The 17,410-nt window shown below is 33.1% G+C and overlaps 1 protein-coding gene across 1 annotated transcript in view; it reads left to right on the forward strand.

The window, feature by feature from the left end:
- Positions 1-2,531: 2,531 nt before the first annotated feature.
- The window catches only part of Ttd14 (TRPL translocation defect 14), a 34,956-nt gene continuing 20,077 nt past the window's right edge, over positions 2,532-17,410 (forward strand). Inside the window, exons 1-4 of the mRNA XM_076475503.1 lie at positions 2,532-2,747; positions 10,821-10,888; positions 14,935-14,972; positions 17,187-17,224. Of these exons, the coding sequence (XP_076331618.1) occupies positions 2,693-2,747; positions 10,821-10,888; positions 14,935-14,972; positions 17,187-17,224 (199 nt within the window). The 5' untranslated portion in view covers positions 2,532-2,692. The remainder of the gene's footprint in view (positions 2,748-10,820; positions 10,889-14,934; positions 14,973-17,186; positions 17,225-17,410) is intronic.

Consider the following 17,410-nt stretch of genomic DNA (forward strand, 5'->3'; position numbering starts at 1 on the left):
AAATCTCTCTAGCTTTTAATGGAATTGGAAAACATACGAATATAAATAAACTTGTGGCACAAGGACCATTCAGAAAGAAATTTAAAACAAATCATTCCCCAGTCATGGTAGGCAAAGTTTTATGCCTCATAAGATGTGAATATCATGAACATAAAGGTTCGAGGCAACTTTATGCAACATAATCAAGAAAGATCTCTATCTAGAAAAGTGACACAAGGTACTTACATGACATATTAATTCAGCCATCAGATTTTTTAAGTATTTGATAATGGAATGGATATGTGTGTTATTCCGTACGAAGTCATACTAGGAAAGTTGCAACACGCAGCACCTGTGGATTAACGCGTAATCAGACTGTTGAAATGGGTACTGGAAAACCATCATTGTCGTACATTAGATAGAATATGGAAATAAATCAAAACAGAATAGCGTGCTTTGGATATGACAGTCTTATAATGAAGCCTTTTTTCAATGGAAACTATGCTGCAGAGCTATTATCGAAATATGGTGGTCACATAGTGAATAACCAGAAATAACGATGTGATCTATAACGACGTGGTGTAGCTTCCAAAGCATTTTAGTACAACATACTTATCTTTCTCCATATGTGACTCTGCTATACAACTGTTACATGGAGTAGAAATTACTTCAATTATTTATGATTTAATTTTATGACCAGTCAACTATCGAATAAATTGCTTTGTCAGTCTTTGCAATTCCATATTTGCATATTCAAAAATTATATAAGATCATGCACAAGAGTTAGCACTTTTGATAGGTACGCCATTTTAAAGTGGTCTTTCAGTATAAAAAAAACAGTGTTGTTAACTTATGACACGACAAAAACAGACTATATGTCTCTGTATCATACAATAGTAATGAAAAGTTTATTTGAATGTACATGGTGCTAAATTATTTTGACTGAATGTATTCAAGTGCTAATAAATCTCAACATGATTTAGAAAAGTTATCAGGTCATCCTATAAGCAATGTCCGAAAATTTAATACAGAAAGTGCATCATCATTTCTGTCTTTGTAGAAGGCTTTAATGACTAAAATATGTAGTGAAACGTGTATAAAAATGTTCAGATAAACAAAAGAAACTAATCCAACTCCACTTTTTCAGGTCATTAATCAAATAAACCCTTATGACGATGGATTTGTCTGAGAAGCACATTAGACATATAATGTGTTATGAGTTTAAGAAAGGCAAACAGCACAAACTACACAAAGCTTTCAAGGTGTTTATGGTGCGGAATCTCTCAATGAAAGAAAATGTCGAAGGTGATTTCAGAAGTTCAGATCAGGTGACTACAACTTAAGTGATGTGCCATGTTCAGGTCATCCTGTTCGGTTTAATAATGATTTGTTGCTGGCTGCGCTTGATGAAGATTGTGCTGTAACAATTGAAGAACTAGCACAGCAGCTTAATTCAACCCATTCAACGGTTCACTATTATCTGCAACAATTTGTAAAGGTGTCAAAACTTGGAAAACGGGTCCCCCATGATTTGACAGAAGCCAACCTTAGAGTAAGAGTGAATATTTACTCTTCTTCACACAATCGTGAACATAACTCACCTATTTTGGACAGGTTAGTGACTGGAGATGAAAAATGGATATTTTATTTTAAAAAATGTTAAACGCCGCAGGCAAAGGCTCAGTGCAGATAAACTGGCTAAAGCACAGCCGAAAATGGACATCTATCCAAGAAAAGTCTTAAGCGCTTGGTGGGATATTGTTGGTACGTTCCACTTTGAGTTGCTGCCACTCAATGTAACGATTACATCAGACATCTATTGTCAACAGTTAGAGCGCTTGAATGTTGCATTGAAAGAAAAAAGGCCTGCTTTGATCAATTGTAAAGGTGTTGTGATACACCAGGATAATGCATGGCCTTATACCTGCAAAGATTGAAGGGCCAGACTGGGAAGAACTTCCACATCCTCCTTATTCTCCAGAGCTTGCCCTACCCCACCAGATTATCATCTGTTCCAAAGTTTGAAGAACCATTTTGATGGAAAAGAGTTTGGAACACATGAAGATGTCAAAACTACCCTCTCTACCTTCTTTTCCTCTAAACCCAATACTTGTGAATCGTTGGCAGGAAGAAACTAATAAAAATGAAACATACATTATTGATTAAATAATATTAAAAGCGTTTGAAATCCTTTCTATTTTTCTGAATCTAAAATCGGACATTACTTAAGGGATAACCTGATGCCTTAATGTATTTCTACCTTAAGTATAATAGCGTTTTATTTAAGTATTAAAATACCATATATTTTGCTTTTTTTTCCAAAAGTTTATTACTTTATAAGATATACTTCTTGTAAAATACAATGGTCTGAGGAAATGAACATCTTTATTATTTGTTAGTTTGTAGTTAAACACAAAGTTACACAGTTATCTGTCTGTATTGTGTTAAACACGGGTATCGAAACCCGGTTTTAGTGCATACGTTCGCAGACTTTCTAACTGGGGAAGACAACTTATAGAAATACAGGTTTTGGTAATGTAACTTAACTTTATACAGATGGCAATAATGCATACCCGGCGTGCATTTTTCGGCAACCTGGTATTTGTAAACGTGCTTGTTTATTAGGCTTAGTATTTTATAAACTTGTGTTTAGTTGAAATTTCTACTAGTATAGCAATATTTACGGACAGCATCAATTATATATTCTAATAAAATGCAAAATTCAGAACCAAAAGAGAAAATCGTCTATAAATTGGTTCTTACTGGGGGTAAGATTAAAATTTTATTATTTGAAATTTAAATTGACTTCAGTGTTGTCTCTATTGATTTCGAACCAGATATTAGATGTTACATTTTATAATTTCATTTATAGTTTATAATTACAAACTGAGAACATACTAAGAGTGTCTGTTAACTTAAATATTAAGAACTCGTAAGTTTAATGACAATCGTAGCCTACAGGCTATATTATATACTAGAACCGTGCTAGTAGTAATGGTACAAATACTAATAACTAAAATTATGGTGATACATTGGAACTTGAAAGAATAACGTCACGAGTAGTAGCAGTAGTAATTATTAATGACATTGTTAATTATACTATTGCTGCATTAATAAACTAATACAATTAGTATTGGTGATATTAGCAGTTACTTAGATCTAGTAGTAGTCGGTTAAAGATTATTTGTGACATCTTTCTGAAACTTAGATGTATACTTATTGTTTAGAATTATTGCATATTCTCCAGTTAGGTCCAAGACTGGGAGCCATTAAAGTCTGAAGTGCTGTGAGTGCCAAATGTGATCACCTTCTACTAATTCTAGTGAGATCTGGAGTCATGATCCCCAGAAGTATTTTAATATGAAACAAAATAATGCAAAGCGATGCATTTAAATTAATGGGAAAATTGTAAAGTCATCTAACAACTTCTGTACTTAGTCAAAAACTATGATTGGTTGTTGACATTATATGTAAGACTGCCCACTCTGCAGCTGTGCTACTTACAGCTTTTTAAGTGACATTTCCAGTTTGTATTTAACAAACATAATAGTTATTGGTCACAATAACTTCTTCAGTTTCATATCCAAAATATGCTCCACCCCAGTGGCACAGCAGTATGTTTACAGACTTAAAATGCTAGAATTCAGGTTTTAATACCTGTGGTGGGTAACCTATAGTGTTGCTTTGTACTTAACTTCAAACAAGCATCTCCCAAATGTTTTCGTACATACACTTTATTTTCAAGTAGTTTATAACATTGATGAATCATCTCATATTATCTTTAATTAGTATGTTTGTAAATACACCTTAAAAGACTGGAAACTTTCCTACTAGCAACAAAGCACTGTGTTGATTGCTTCAATGGCTTTATTCACCACTATGCCAACTTCATATTCTTTAGTCTCACAATTGAGTGCATTTACATCAGTATTGAATTTGTAATAAATATCATAAACCAGGTAAATTATCTTTCACTTGGTTGATTATAATTTTGGTTGCACATTTAATATTGATGGGAACATGAGCAATTTTGAGACTAACCATTTAAGTAATTTGCCAGATATTTGTCCAACTTTCCAATGAATCTAAGTCATTTTGTAATACACCAACATTCTTAGAACAGCTAGGAATATCCATGATGTTTAATGTTATCTGTAAGTTTTACTCATTATGCCCCTGTTGGTATGACTAAAGTATGAATAGAACACAAATATTGGATTATTTCATGTATTAATATTCAGTTTACCTCCTCTGGAATCTAAACATCCATCCTTGTATTTTCTATGCGTGGCAATCTGTGAAGGGGAGGAGAGGATCCTAGTGGTTGAGGGGTCCAACCACAACACACCACTTTGGCCTTGAATTCCTATAGACAGGCTGCTTTGGGATGGCCCCTCCAGGGTTAGTCGGTTTGTCCACTTGAGCTATGGTCAACTAGGTACCAGTGCTGGACATTCTCAACGGTGTTGTGGATATTGTGTCTGATACTAGTGCTTGGATATAGTGCTCACAAAACCTTGGCATTGCAGTGTGTCCCCTCATAGGACTTCATGGTGAGTGGGGTCAGTGGGCACTGAAATGTATCATCTTTATTATGGAAACCCCCATTTATGAAAAAGTAAATAAAAATGAAAAAATTGAAATAAAAACAGATTATCAGAAAATGAACACACATGAGTGACTCCTATACAGTCAACATCACAGTCAGATTCTGCATCTAAATATCTAATTATCCATTCCTTATCCAAGAAATCCTTAGGGTAGATGTCTCCATTTTTTATTCAAAAGTGATCAGAGAAACTTGCTGGCTCCCCTAAGTTAGTAAAGAAGTTGCACTTTGGAAACATTCTGGTGGAAACATCTTCACCACAGCATATCAAACTCTTCTTGAAATCAAATGCCATTGGGGATATACCCATCAAAATTACTTCCCATGCAACTTTGAATTCATTCAGAGGAGTTTTAGTTCAGAGGGATTTAAAGAACATTCCTGAATCAGAGATCCTTGCTGGTTTCTCCAGCCAAGGCATTTGTGTGATGTGCTGAATTTCCACTTGCAAAGATAGAATTATGGTGCCTACTAATGCTCTGATATTGATGTTTACATTACCATGTCTTCTTGCCACAGTCAAAGCAGGTTATCTTAACTGTAAGGTACAGCTATACATTCCCAACCATCTGAGATGTTTCCAGTGTCGAGGGTTTGGTCAATCAAAAACATCATATCATGGTTCTTTAACATGTGCTCATTGTGGTGGTAAAGACCATGATGCATACGAGTGCAAACTAGAACCATGGTGTATTGACTGCAGTGGTTTACACTTCTCTTACTCTATTTCTTGGCCTAAATGGATGGAGGAGAAAGTGATGCAATGCTTGAAGATTGTAAATAATATCTTCTACACAGTTTATATTAATAGTTACTTGTGTTACTACACTGGACCTGCTGCACTCCATTCCACTACTATAGTGGGAGTGCAGACAGACCTCTTCATGCCTCTAGAAGGAGTCATTTGCAAGATATCTGAAGAATCTTTTGCACTCCATGATTAAAAGAGTTGGTGAATCTACGTTTTCTTACATCACTGTCCCTCCCACTCATTCCAGTAACTGCCTGGTTCCACTTCCTTTAGCTACAGGTTCAGGTGTTTCCTCAGGTTCATCCTCTTCTGCAGCCCCAAGAAGTAAAATAACCATCTGTTTATGCCCTTAGTTGCTGAAATCTTTGTCCAATGACAAGAGACCTACCTTCCCAACCCAGGGCAGGATTCAGGGAGGTTGATAGACCTTTGTCCATTAAAGAAAAAATTGTGAAAAAAAACAGAAGGGCTCCCTGCCTCATCTCCTTCACATGAAGTCCAGTGGATCTGTCAGGGTTTTCATTTAAATAAAGATGGCATCAAGAATTTGATTGATTCTTACCATCCTATGTGTCTCTCCTTACAGGAAGCATTTCTGAAACCTGCCAATATAGTCACCTTTCAGCAGTTTTCTTTGTACAGAAATGAGAGGGGTGGTGGGGTGGCACTGCTAGTTGATCAGTCTTTGCCACTTGATATACCCTTGGAGGCTGTAGCCAACTGTGCTTCCTTGGGTCGTACCATCACTGTTTGTTCTCTCTACCTTGCTTCTGAAGAGACCTAAGATCAATCAGACCTTGATACCCTCATTGAGCAGTAACTGTCTTCCTTTTTAATCTTGGAGGATTTTAATGGACACAATCCCCTCTGGGATTGATGGGAGGAGTCATTCCATAAAACACACACTCTTGGATCACAACCTATCTCTTTCAGTACTGGTTCTTATACCTATTTTCATGGACCTAGTCAGTCTTTTGCTGCTATTGATCTTTCTGTCTGGTCCCCTTCACTTTTCTTTTACTTTTTTTGGAGAGATGACAGTAACCCATTGGACAATGATCATTTTCCTGTCATTTTGAGACAGACTGGCCATGGTTGGTGCCACCCCACCTGAATGCCTTGATGGAAGTTGGACCAGGCCAATTGGCCCTCTTTCACTGCTCTCTCAGAACTGGATCCTGCCATCATTTGTAAACCATCCATCTACAATTGCATGGTAGCAGCAACTGTATTATGCAGGCAGCTGCTCAGTGTATTCCTAATTCTGCAATACATTTCTCACAGTATCATCATCCTTGGTAGAATCTTGCCTGCCACATGGCAAAGAAAGCTCAAAAACGGGCTTAGGATACCTTTCGTGGATATCCCACACTTTTAAACTGCATTTCTTTTCAGCAGGCCTGTGTTCAGCAGGTCAGACATCAAAGCCAGAAGGAATTTTGGATTAAATACACCTCTAGTATCTCTTCTATCATTACTTTCAAAATCATATGGGACAAGATTTGAAAATTTACTGGACAGTATAACTTCTGACCCCTTTCAATCTTGCTCTCTCATAGCCAGGAAGTTGCTGATGCCCAGAGTATCACCATTACTCTCAACAAAAGCTTTACTCATGCATCTAGAACTTCTACTTCATCCCCCACCTTCTTAGCCATCAAACATGGGCAGAGCAATCTTCCCTTTATGCTGGTGGAACTTGCACTTGCCCTTCATTGGTCTGGCAGTACATCAGTCATAGCTGATGATATTCATTACAAGATGCTGTGCCATCTCTCTCCTGCCTCTCTTGCTATTCTTCTAGCTGTATTTAACTGGATCTGGCAGAAGAATGTTTTTCCTGATGCTTGGTCCTATACTGTTGTAGTTACTTTTCCTAAGCATGTGAAGGATCCAAAGATTCCTTCAAACTATTGTCCAATTGCTTTGACGAGCTGGCTCTATAAGATTTTGCAGATGATAGATGATGGTTAATGCTTGTCTTGTTTGGTTTATTGAATCAAACAACTTCCTCTCACCCACTTAGCATGGATTCATTTGAGAGATCTCCACCATGGACCACCTAATTTGACTTGAAACATCAATCAAGGAACTGTTTCTCAAGTGATAACATCTTGTTTCTGTATTTCTTGACCTTAGGAAAGCTTATGATACAACATGAAGGTATGACATCTTGCAAGACCTCCTCTTGTATGGGTTGCATGGCCATTTACCCATTTTCCAAGTCCATGTGGATAACATTTTCCTGTTCTTTCCCACAGAAACTTGGAGTCCCTCAGGGCTGTGTCTTGAGTGTTACACTTGTCATTACAAAGATTAATGCCATCAGTGGGCAACTCTTCCCTACAGTTGCAAATGGTTTTTATATCGATGACTTCCACATTTTGTGCCAGTTGTTGAGCATGAAGTTTATTGAATGACAGCTACAGACTGCCCTAAATTTCTTACTAAAGTGGATCACAGCAAACAGTTTTACTTTTTCTCACTTCAAAACCCTTTGCATGCATTTCTTCCACCAAAGGGCTATTCATCCCACTCATGAGTTCTGTCTCAGAGATGTTGTTCTTCCCGTGGTCCCTTAGGCAAAGTTCTTGGGGCTTATCTTTGACTGTAATCTGACCTTTATTTCACGCATCAAGCAGCTACATGGTAAGTGTACATGTTCTCTCTTCAACCTCTTGGGGAGCAGATCTATTTTCTGTGGTAAAAAATATATCATGCCCATATTTGATCAGAACTGGAGTATGGGTATTTGGTCTATGGCTCTGCCAGGACCTTGATCTTGAAGATGTTGGACCATGTTCACCATCAGAGACTTTGGCTTTGCACAGGGGCCTTCTGCACTTCTCCAGTTCAGAGTTTGTGCACTGAGTCTCATGAACATCCTGTACACCTTTGCCGTTTGCAACTGTTTTTACTGTACACTTCAAAACTTCAATCTTTACCACAGCATCCCACCTGGGGTTGTGTTTTCCTTTCTCAGTGGACCAAGCTTTTTCAGAATAGATGGTCTGTCACTGTTCCTTTTGACCATTATATCTAGGAGCAGTTGGGTGAAGGTAAATTAGGTCTGTCCTTGAGCAATATAACTGTATCCACTGATCAGCCTATCCCATCATGGCTAATTACCATCTCCAAATGTGACCTTTCTTTGAGTCATCTGAAAAAGACAGATACTCTCAATTGAAATCATTGCCTTCTATTTGATGAATATCTTTTGAACCATCCTTCCTTTTCCATTGTATGGACGGTTCAGAATCAGGTGACTCTGCCATGATTTTTTTGTGATTCAGTTGTTGCACACAGAATTTTCTTTATGGTTTGTGTTCACTGCCAAATTATACACCATTTCTCTTGCTCTGGATCAATAGAAGCTATGCAGATTAAACCTTCTGTTGCTGTTTGGCTTTCTTGCTTCCTTAAGGATTGGGAGGAGGAAATTGTTCTCACTGGGGTATGCATTGGTCACAGTTTTTTAACTTTGCAATTTTGTTTATCTGGTACTGATGCACCAGTGTGTGGTCTGTACGACACTCATGTCACAATAGCCTGCATTTTAGTGTCCTGTTGTCGTTACAATTGAGAGCAACTGCACCATTTTAAAAATATATGTACCAGGGGTTCACTCTTTACATTGGCAGTGGTGGCACTGCTCACCTCAGATGTGTTTTTACATTTTTTAGGGCCATTGATCTTTTTAACTCTATTTAAGATTTTAATTTGAAAATTGGACTATGTTTTGTATTAGTATGATTCCTTTTTTACATATTTTAATTATTTTACTTTTTCCCTTTTAGCTGGTTTTTTTGATGCAGATAGTCCAGTTTCTTTGGGCCAATAAATGCCACACAACCAACCACATTTTACTTTTTTGTACAAAATTCAAATACTTGCAGTATGATTTTTCCTTTCACCAAGCTTTAGTTCATAAAAAAATTGAATTGTAATGATGTAAGCTTTTGCCAGAAGAGATGCTAAAAATCTAAAGTACCAAATAACATTAAATAATCTTAATTATGGGTAACAAACAAGCTGCAAAAAAAAACTTTGCTGTAGGTTATCAGTTGGGGTACCATTGCTTTGAGATAGTGTTGCTTTTTAGCAACTGAATTAAGGAGCATTTCTCTCATAAATTAGGAATGTAAAAAATTACAATAAGTGTATCATACTTTTTTCTCTTTTTTTTTTCAATTTAAATTTGACATTTTTTCTTTGTTAACACATTTTCTGCTACATGCCTCACCTGTGGGTCACACCTGACTTTTAACTATGGATTGTATGACAAATTGTTATACAGAAAATTATGTTTCAAAGTCCGATTTCTCTTATGATATATAAATTTTGGGCACTGTGACTGCTCCTAGCATATTTTGAAATGTTTATTTTATTTATATTTAATTTGTTATGTGACAGCCAACATGTCAATGATTATTTAGTCTATCAAATTTACATTACTTTCTTATGTTGGTGTTATTTGCAATTGTAAGTAATTTATTGACTATTCCTTCATCTGTTCCAGTGATGTAAGTCAAAAAGAGCAAAGGATCTAAGACTGATCCCTGAGGCACCCTACTTATGACATTAATCCAGTTTGATTTCCATATGTAACAACTCTGTTTTGTTCCATTGAACCATTCTTCTATCTAATTTGCTAACTTCTCCCAATCCTACAGAGAAATTTTTTTACAAGCCTTTTATGTGGCACCTGGTTAAATGCTTTATAAAAATCCAGATACACCAAATCTACACTGCTGCCCTCATCTATAATAGAAGTAACCTTTTCAAAGAATGTGAAAAGATTTGTAAGACAAGATTTTCACTTAGTGAAACCATGTTGGCTGGTCAACAGTGGATTTAACTTCTTTGTTTTATAAGATATAACATGATAGCACTTTCAAAAAAGCACTGGCAATTCTCACGTTATTCCCTGCAGAAGAAATTTATTGGTAAATACAATTTTCTGTAGCTTTCACTGTCTTATTCAGCTATTTATTTATTCTGTCACCCAATACACTTTTGTTACAAATCCAGAAAATTTTCAGTTACTCTGTAGGAAGTGAATTTTTTTGCAATTGTGAATATTTTTATCATTATTTTGGAATATGTGATTACTGATCACTTCATTAGTTTGTCCACTGATACAGTCATCATTGGTTAGAAATAATTACTACCTGTTCATATGGTAACTTTTTCTGCAATACACATTTTACCGTTTCTAGACGTTTCATATCAAAATAGGATTGCAACACTGTTGTTTCCTTCTGTAAAAAGCTGTTATGAAAAAGAATGAGTGTAGTTAGATATCAGTTTCTGTTATATTAAATGCAAATGAGGAGATACCAAAGTCAATTCCTTTGACATGTTGTGATTAGATTTATAAAACAAATGTGGAAACTGTAGACTAAGCAATAAAAAATAAGTATTTGTAGAATTTTTAGAGTTAAGAAATATTCTTCAGTGAGAGATATTTGCATTTTTTAGGACCTTGTGCAGGAAAGACAACAGGACAGACTCGACTGTCAACATTTTTTGAAAACTTGGGCTGGAAAGTGAGTTTAAGAATTAAAATTGTAATATTTTTTATTTGCAATTGAGTTTTGTTTATGTGTACAATGTATAAAACAAAACATTCATTATGTAGATGTTGTGTAAAGAAAACTTTTTAATATTAAAAATATGTTACTTATAAAATTCTATGAAACATTAATAATATCTGTGTAGAAATAGCAGTATTATATCAGTGTTTACCTTGCCAGCAGTTTGGCAAGAACTTAGAAATTAATAAATAAGTGAATCTGTAGCAGATGTTGTTGGACATCAAAAAAGCATGTCAGAAAGTGAAAACTAACACCTTAATTTCTGCTAATGAAGTGATGGAAATTCTTGACTTTCTGTCAGTCTTTGCAGATTTTGAGCCTACTTCCTAAAATTGAGAGTTAATTATTTAATGTAATATTCTAAGTGATTTAAGAAAGAAATGTTTTATGTACTTATTGAATAGTTGACGTTTCATGACCTTGTAACATTATTATAGTAATTTTTTGGCAGCCTTGAGGATTGATTGTGTATTTTAAAAGAATGAAAACTGAACCTGTAACCAAAAATCAAGATAAACATTTTAAATATATTATTGTATTTTAATTAGATTATACCTATGATGACAATTCTTTACCCTGCTTCATGAATAACTTATAAAAAAAAATTGCATAGAAAGTATTCAGGCTGCTAATTCTATGTTTGATGGCTTGAACGTATTTTTGATGATTAAACAAAATGTTTCTAGTATTGAATGAAATGATGAAATTTGTATACATATAAAACATATTTTGTACCCCAGTAATTTACTAGGTATAGTTTAACACCATTTGCATTAACTGTTTTTCTAAAGACACGAACTTTCTAACTTAATAAAACTTTTTAGTTTTATATGTTATATCTTGGAAAAAGCCTGAAAAAACCTGCTGGTCCAGGCAGTTTGTTAAACTTGATAACATTGTGAAAGGAAAACAAATACCTGGGTCACTGTTCCTGATCAGAGATGCAGAAAGTTCAATAATATTCATAATATTTTCTTGATTGTTCTGTGTTTGTATTTCATGTTTATCAAACTTTTTATTTGCTGGTGAAATTTATTTATTAAAATTAAAGAATTCAGTGAATAAATCTATGGAATAACCCAGTTAGGTTAACCATTATTTTTGACAGTGCTGCTTTGTATGTTTTGTATATTGTGAATTTAAGCTCATGAAAATTGTTGTCACAACTGGGAGTAAATGCATGTACTTGATATGAAAAATTTTGTGCAGGACCGTGGTTATTCATGCATTTGGTGTTTTGTTCTATTATCTAAATGTTGTTGAATAGCCTATAGATTTACATTCAATGGCTTCAACCATTAAAAGACATGGAAATAAGCTAGAACTTTCAGTTTTGTAAATATTAACCAGTATACTAAGTGCCTATTAGTTGCAGGGTATGCAAATCATTTTTATAGTATGGAAAACTCTGTCAAAAAACTTGTATTATTGCTCTTTCCAAAAATGATCATCTTTCTAGAGCTTTCCTCATTGGTCTTATGCTTACTGAATTATTGAAATTTGCTACAAAAATAACAAACATTCATTTCAACAACATGAATTATGTTCAGATTGATGGAATAACCATGGCAACCCCTTTGCCTGTGTTTTGTAATTTATTTATGATTTTTATTGAACAGCAAACTCTTAAATACTACACTTTTTCCTTTTGTATATTAGCTACAACATGCTGATTATGTATTTACAGGTTTTCCCAAACCAGTATGCTCAGTTTTTGTACAAAAACTTAACCTACAAAATTCAACATTGAATTAAAAAAGGAAACATTAAACTTTATCATTCTTGTGCATACATCAGACAAGGTTTCTTCACAACTATTTATCATGAGACTACCCATGCCAAATTAAAAAGTTCTGTACTTCATTATCAGATTCCCAAAACCTATAATAAAAAATATAGCTACCAACTTTTATAAATGTAATTAATGTGATGTCCCAGATAATTTAAACTTAAGCAAATCTACCAATACTTGCTTCTTACTTTACAATGCTAGGTTTTCTCATGATCTGAAATGATTATGTTTTTGTCTGTGTAAAATACACAGATTAGACTATTATATCAGATAAATTCTAATACAACCATGTAATTAAAGTAACATCATTTCCACTGCCAGGGCTGTACTACAAGTTACACAGAGAGACTGAAAGCAAATTTTATATGTCCATAAACAAGCAGAATCATCCATCTTTGTGCACCTTTCAACACAAGACTAGTCACAACATATCCTTTTATTCATTTCATGTAATTTCTAAGTTAAACAAAAACTGCAAAAAAAGATAAGTCTTTTTAATAACATTTTAAAAAATACCTCTATAAACAAACATCCAGGTATTCCACAATATTTATTCAGCAGTGGCATTTCAATTACTTTATGATTAGTTTACTTTTAACCTGTTATGTTTTCAAATATGATTTTTAAGCTCTCACTCTTATGTCTTTCCTGATAATGACAACTAAACCTATTAAATAATTATAATTTGTCTTTTTTTTATTTTGGATTTTTCTGTATAACCATTTTAGAACTTACACACTTTACTGTAAACTTTTTTATTTTTATACAAAACTCCTTTGTCACTAGCTGTACAAAGAGGTGTCATAAGTTTTAAGACAACCAGCAATGAAAGAAAGTAGAAAAAAATGGATACTTGAAGGGTTGTGGTGAGAAATGCTTTCTCTGACACTTTACAGTGATAGGCAGTTGCAAAGCACAAACATTTATATTTTCATTTTTCTTTTATTTTTTGCAAAAGTAAACAAGTTACTATAACTTCATTAACAGATTTTAAAACCTAAACATCATACCTATGATGCATTGGTATAATGTTTAAGTTTTTAAACTTGGTTGAACTGATAAATAAAGAATGTTTATTTTGAAAATAATCATAGCAACACCACTCAAGACAAATCATACTTTTAAAGTAACATTTTTAGTAAATGCATAACTCCAATCTATGATACCAAATAAACATTTACTAAATTCTTAGCACAATAAATATGGCTAAGAATTTTTCTTCTGAAAAACTATGTATTATTATTAAGTCCACTGCCAGTCACAATTATGTATACAATTCTAGAGTTAGCTGAAAAATTAATCCATTTTGTTGTATTTTACTTTTATAAATTATTTTCTTCTATTTAGGATAATTTTCAAAACAAAATCAGAATTAGGTCATAAAACTGTAAAAAAAAAAGTTTCTGTAATAATTCTTCAAGTCAATATCAAGTATCAATATCAGAAAGATAAATATACACAAAACTAATTTGCATATTATTCTTCTAACATCAAGATTTCAATAAAGAATAGTTTTATATTTTCTTTTTTACAAAAAAATTTGAAACTGAAAGTAATTGTGCAGACAGACAGAAATTGCCACATGAAATTCTTGTCTTTAAATGACAGTGATGATGTCTACATGTAGTATTCAGAACTCTTTATTATTAACTGTTTATTTAGTATTCAAGCAATTGTTCATCTTTTTGGAAGTGACAATAACATCAGTTACAGTGATCATTAATGAGTTTTCAAAAGTAAAGGCTTTAAAAGTTAGTCTGTGAATCATAATCCTAGTGTAAACTAACTACACTTTGTTTCTGCAGGAAAATTGTAGATGTGAAATGAAAAATTGAAGACTTGCATTCTAGAATGATGGTGGAATTGTATAATTATTATCACATCAGTTTGATATTTGTGAGAGATGGCATCATTTCTAAAATAGCTACTATAGGACTGACCTTGTTATTAGTTTTATATTGGGCTTATTTTTCCTAAACAGTCATGGGGGTTAAGTTCTGGACTGATTCACAGATACAGCTCTCACCAGCTATATTGTAGTGTATAGTCATGCTTCATCAATAATGCTGAGAAGTAAGAGCTTTCCTTATTACATATTTATATTACTTTGAATTTTAATTTTCTTGAGGCTTTCTGTTATCTGTTTCTTCTGCTGTATATTCTTGAGTGTTATGTCTTGAAAGACCTAATCTTAGCTTATTTTCAGGTTTACCGTGTTCCAGAAGCTGCTACCTTGCTGTTTAGGTTTGTAAAGAGGTTTTACAAATGTAGCTTTAATTTTAAATATTGCATATGGCTGTACATTTTTTCACTAAAAAATATTTTTACGGGATGCATCTTCTTAGTTTAACTTTTTGAGCAAGAATTTCTCCATGATGATTTGTTTTATTACACTTTTGATAATTTTTACTTCAAAACAAGTAAATGTATTTAGCTTAAAATGTTCAAAGTTAAACACATACCATATATATCTATTTTAATTCAACTTCAAAACTAAGGACTATCTTCTATTAGTTGTTTGGCTTAGCATGGCCAGGTGGGTAAAGTGTTCGACTTGTAATCTGAGGGTTGCGGGTTGGAGTCTCCGTTGCACCAAACATGCTCACCCTTTCAGCCATGGGGGCATTATAATGTGAAAGTCAATTCACTGTTCATTGATAAAAGAGTAGTCCAAGAGTTGGTGGTGGGTGGTGATGACTTGTTGCCTTCCCTCTAGTCTTACACTGCTAAATTAGGGATGGCTAGCACAGATAGCCCTTGTGTAGCTTTGTGTAAAATTCAAAAACAAAGCTATTAGTTTAGGAATATCCATCATAGATCAGTTTGACTGAATGAGTAAGAAGAGTTTGGCACTCAGAATGTAATAATTTTTTTACTGTAAATTGTTTGGGAAAATTGGAAAATGTTGTAAATTATTTAGGCACCATCAAACAAAAATCTCTAACATAAGAAGTTTACAACAGTGTGATAAAATAAAGTGTAATATATTATGCAAAATGCTTCCTTTCATATGAGTTTCTGTGAGATCTTATTGATCCTATTAGTCAAAAAGAAGCCCTTAACAATAAAAATATCTGAAGAGACACAATACATTTATTAATAACTTATATATGCAAAGAAAATTATAGGGCCAATAGTAAAACATATTGAGGTTACATCACATTAAAATTATATGAATAATAATAACAAGGTTTTAGTCTTTCAGGCTAAGTAAACATTCTACAGAATAAGTAATGTATACAGGTTTAACAGTTAAGGAATAGGGGTAATGTGTGTAACTGCAGCATCATAATATTATAAACCAAACAATAATTTTATAGTTCTCAGCCTCTGTATTATAAGAAATGGTGAAGCATATTATAGATTTATCAAATTAAATACAATTTAGGAAGGAATTTAGCTGTTACTAATTTAGGATGTTAACAATGTTGCATGCTAATTGTTTTCTTCATATTTCAACTGTTGTAACTGTTTACTGAAAACATTTGTAATATATTCATGTAGTTGAATGGTTTTATTGTTAAATAGTAAATACTAAATGTTTTTGGTTTATTGCCATATATCTCTCTCTAATAAATCATATTCCCAGTATTTCTTGCTACAGACAGTTATTTACTTATCCATTCATAAAGGATAAATATAAACATGATATATATGATTCTATATATATCTGAATTTAAATATTATAGAACCAAATCTGAATACTAATTTGGTTTTTGATTAGTAAAACATCATTGTACATGTTGAAAAACAACATTCATTTTTTGTCATAAATTTGTTACAATATTTGATAATATCATAAACTTGTATTAAAGCATTACTTAATTTAAACGTTCAGTTATTGTGAGAATAAAATTTAAAGCATATCTTTTGTAAAAATGCCATGATAGATGTGTAATCATATACGGTTTGAGAAAAGCAACTTCTTAATGTTACCATAACAAGACTAGAGAAAATAATGGTTTTTTTTTTTGTTTAGAGGAGTAAATATCTGAGAGTATTGGTGTAATATTAGAATTGTAAGTAAATGGTTGTTTTAAAAAAATAATTTGTGTAAAATAGTAATATAGAAATAAGTTAGAGAAGATATTGTTTTGAGATAAATTTTATAAAATTATCATTGAATAAGTATAGAAGTTATAGTTTAAAGTGAAATTAACATAAAATGTATAGGAAATGTGTCCATGGGTATCTTGTAGTTCTTGACATAGTTTGCTGTTTTACATGTAGTTATCCAGTTCAGTTTTATTTTCATATTACCATATGTGTAAAGTTTGTTTTTGCATTCTAGAGAAAATACTGTCTTATAAATGTACAATAGATGTTGCCAATTTGTGTTAATGCTGAAAAGAGCTGAATTTATTTTTGTTAAAGCTGAAACTTGTGATTTTTTGTGTAATAAAATGATCATGTAGGAAAAAGTTTAAAATATTGAACAATAGTTTTTAACTGTTACAGTGGTGGAGTACGATTTCCAGACCTAACAGCAGAAGAAGGTAAAACAAAAGTTGCATAGTACTTTAAAATGATGGACTGGTAATTACTGGAACATTACAGTTTTTAACTCAATGTTTTCTCTCTTAAACTAATAATTGAAACATCATATTGTTTTAAGCTTTAACATGAAACTTCTGCAATATATATTTTATTTTAGTACTTCAAAAGTAACATGATGTGAAAAG

The sequence above is a fragment of the Tachypleus tridentatus genome, chromosome 13 (assembly GCF_004210375.1).
Source record: "Tachypleus tridentatus isolate NWPU-2018 chromosome 13, ASM421037v1, whole genome shotgun sequence".
Lineage (NCBI taxonomy): Eukaryota > Metazoa > Arthropoda > Merostomata > Xiphosura > Limulidae > Tachypleus > Tachypleus tridentatus.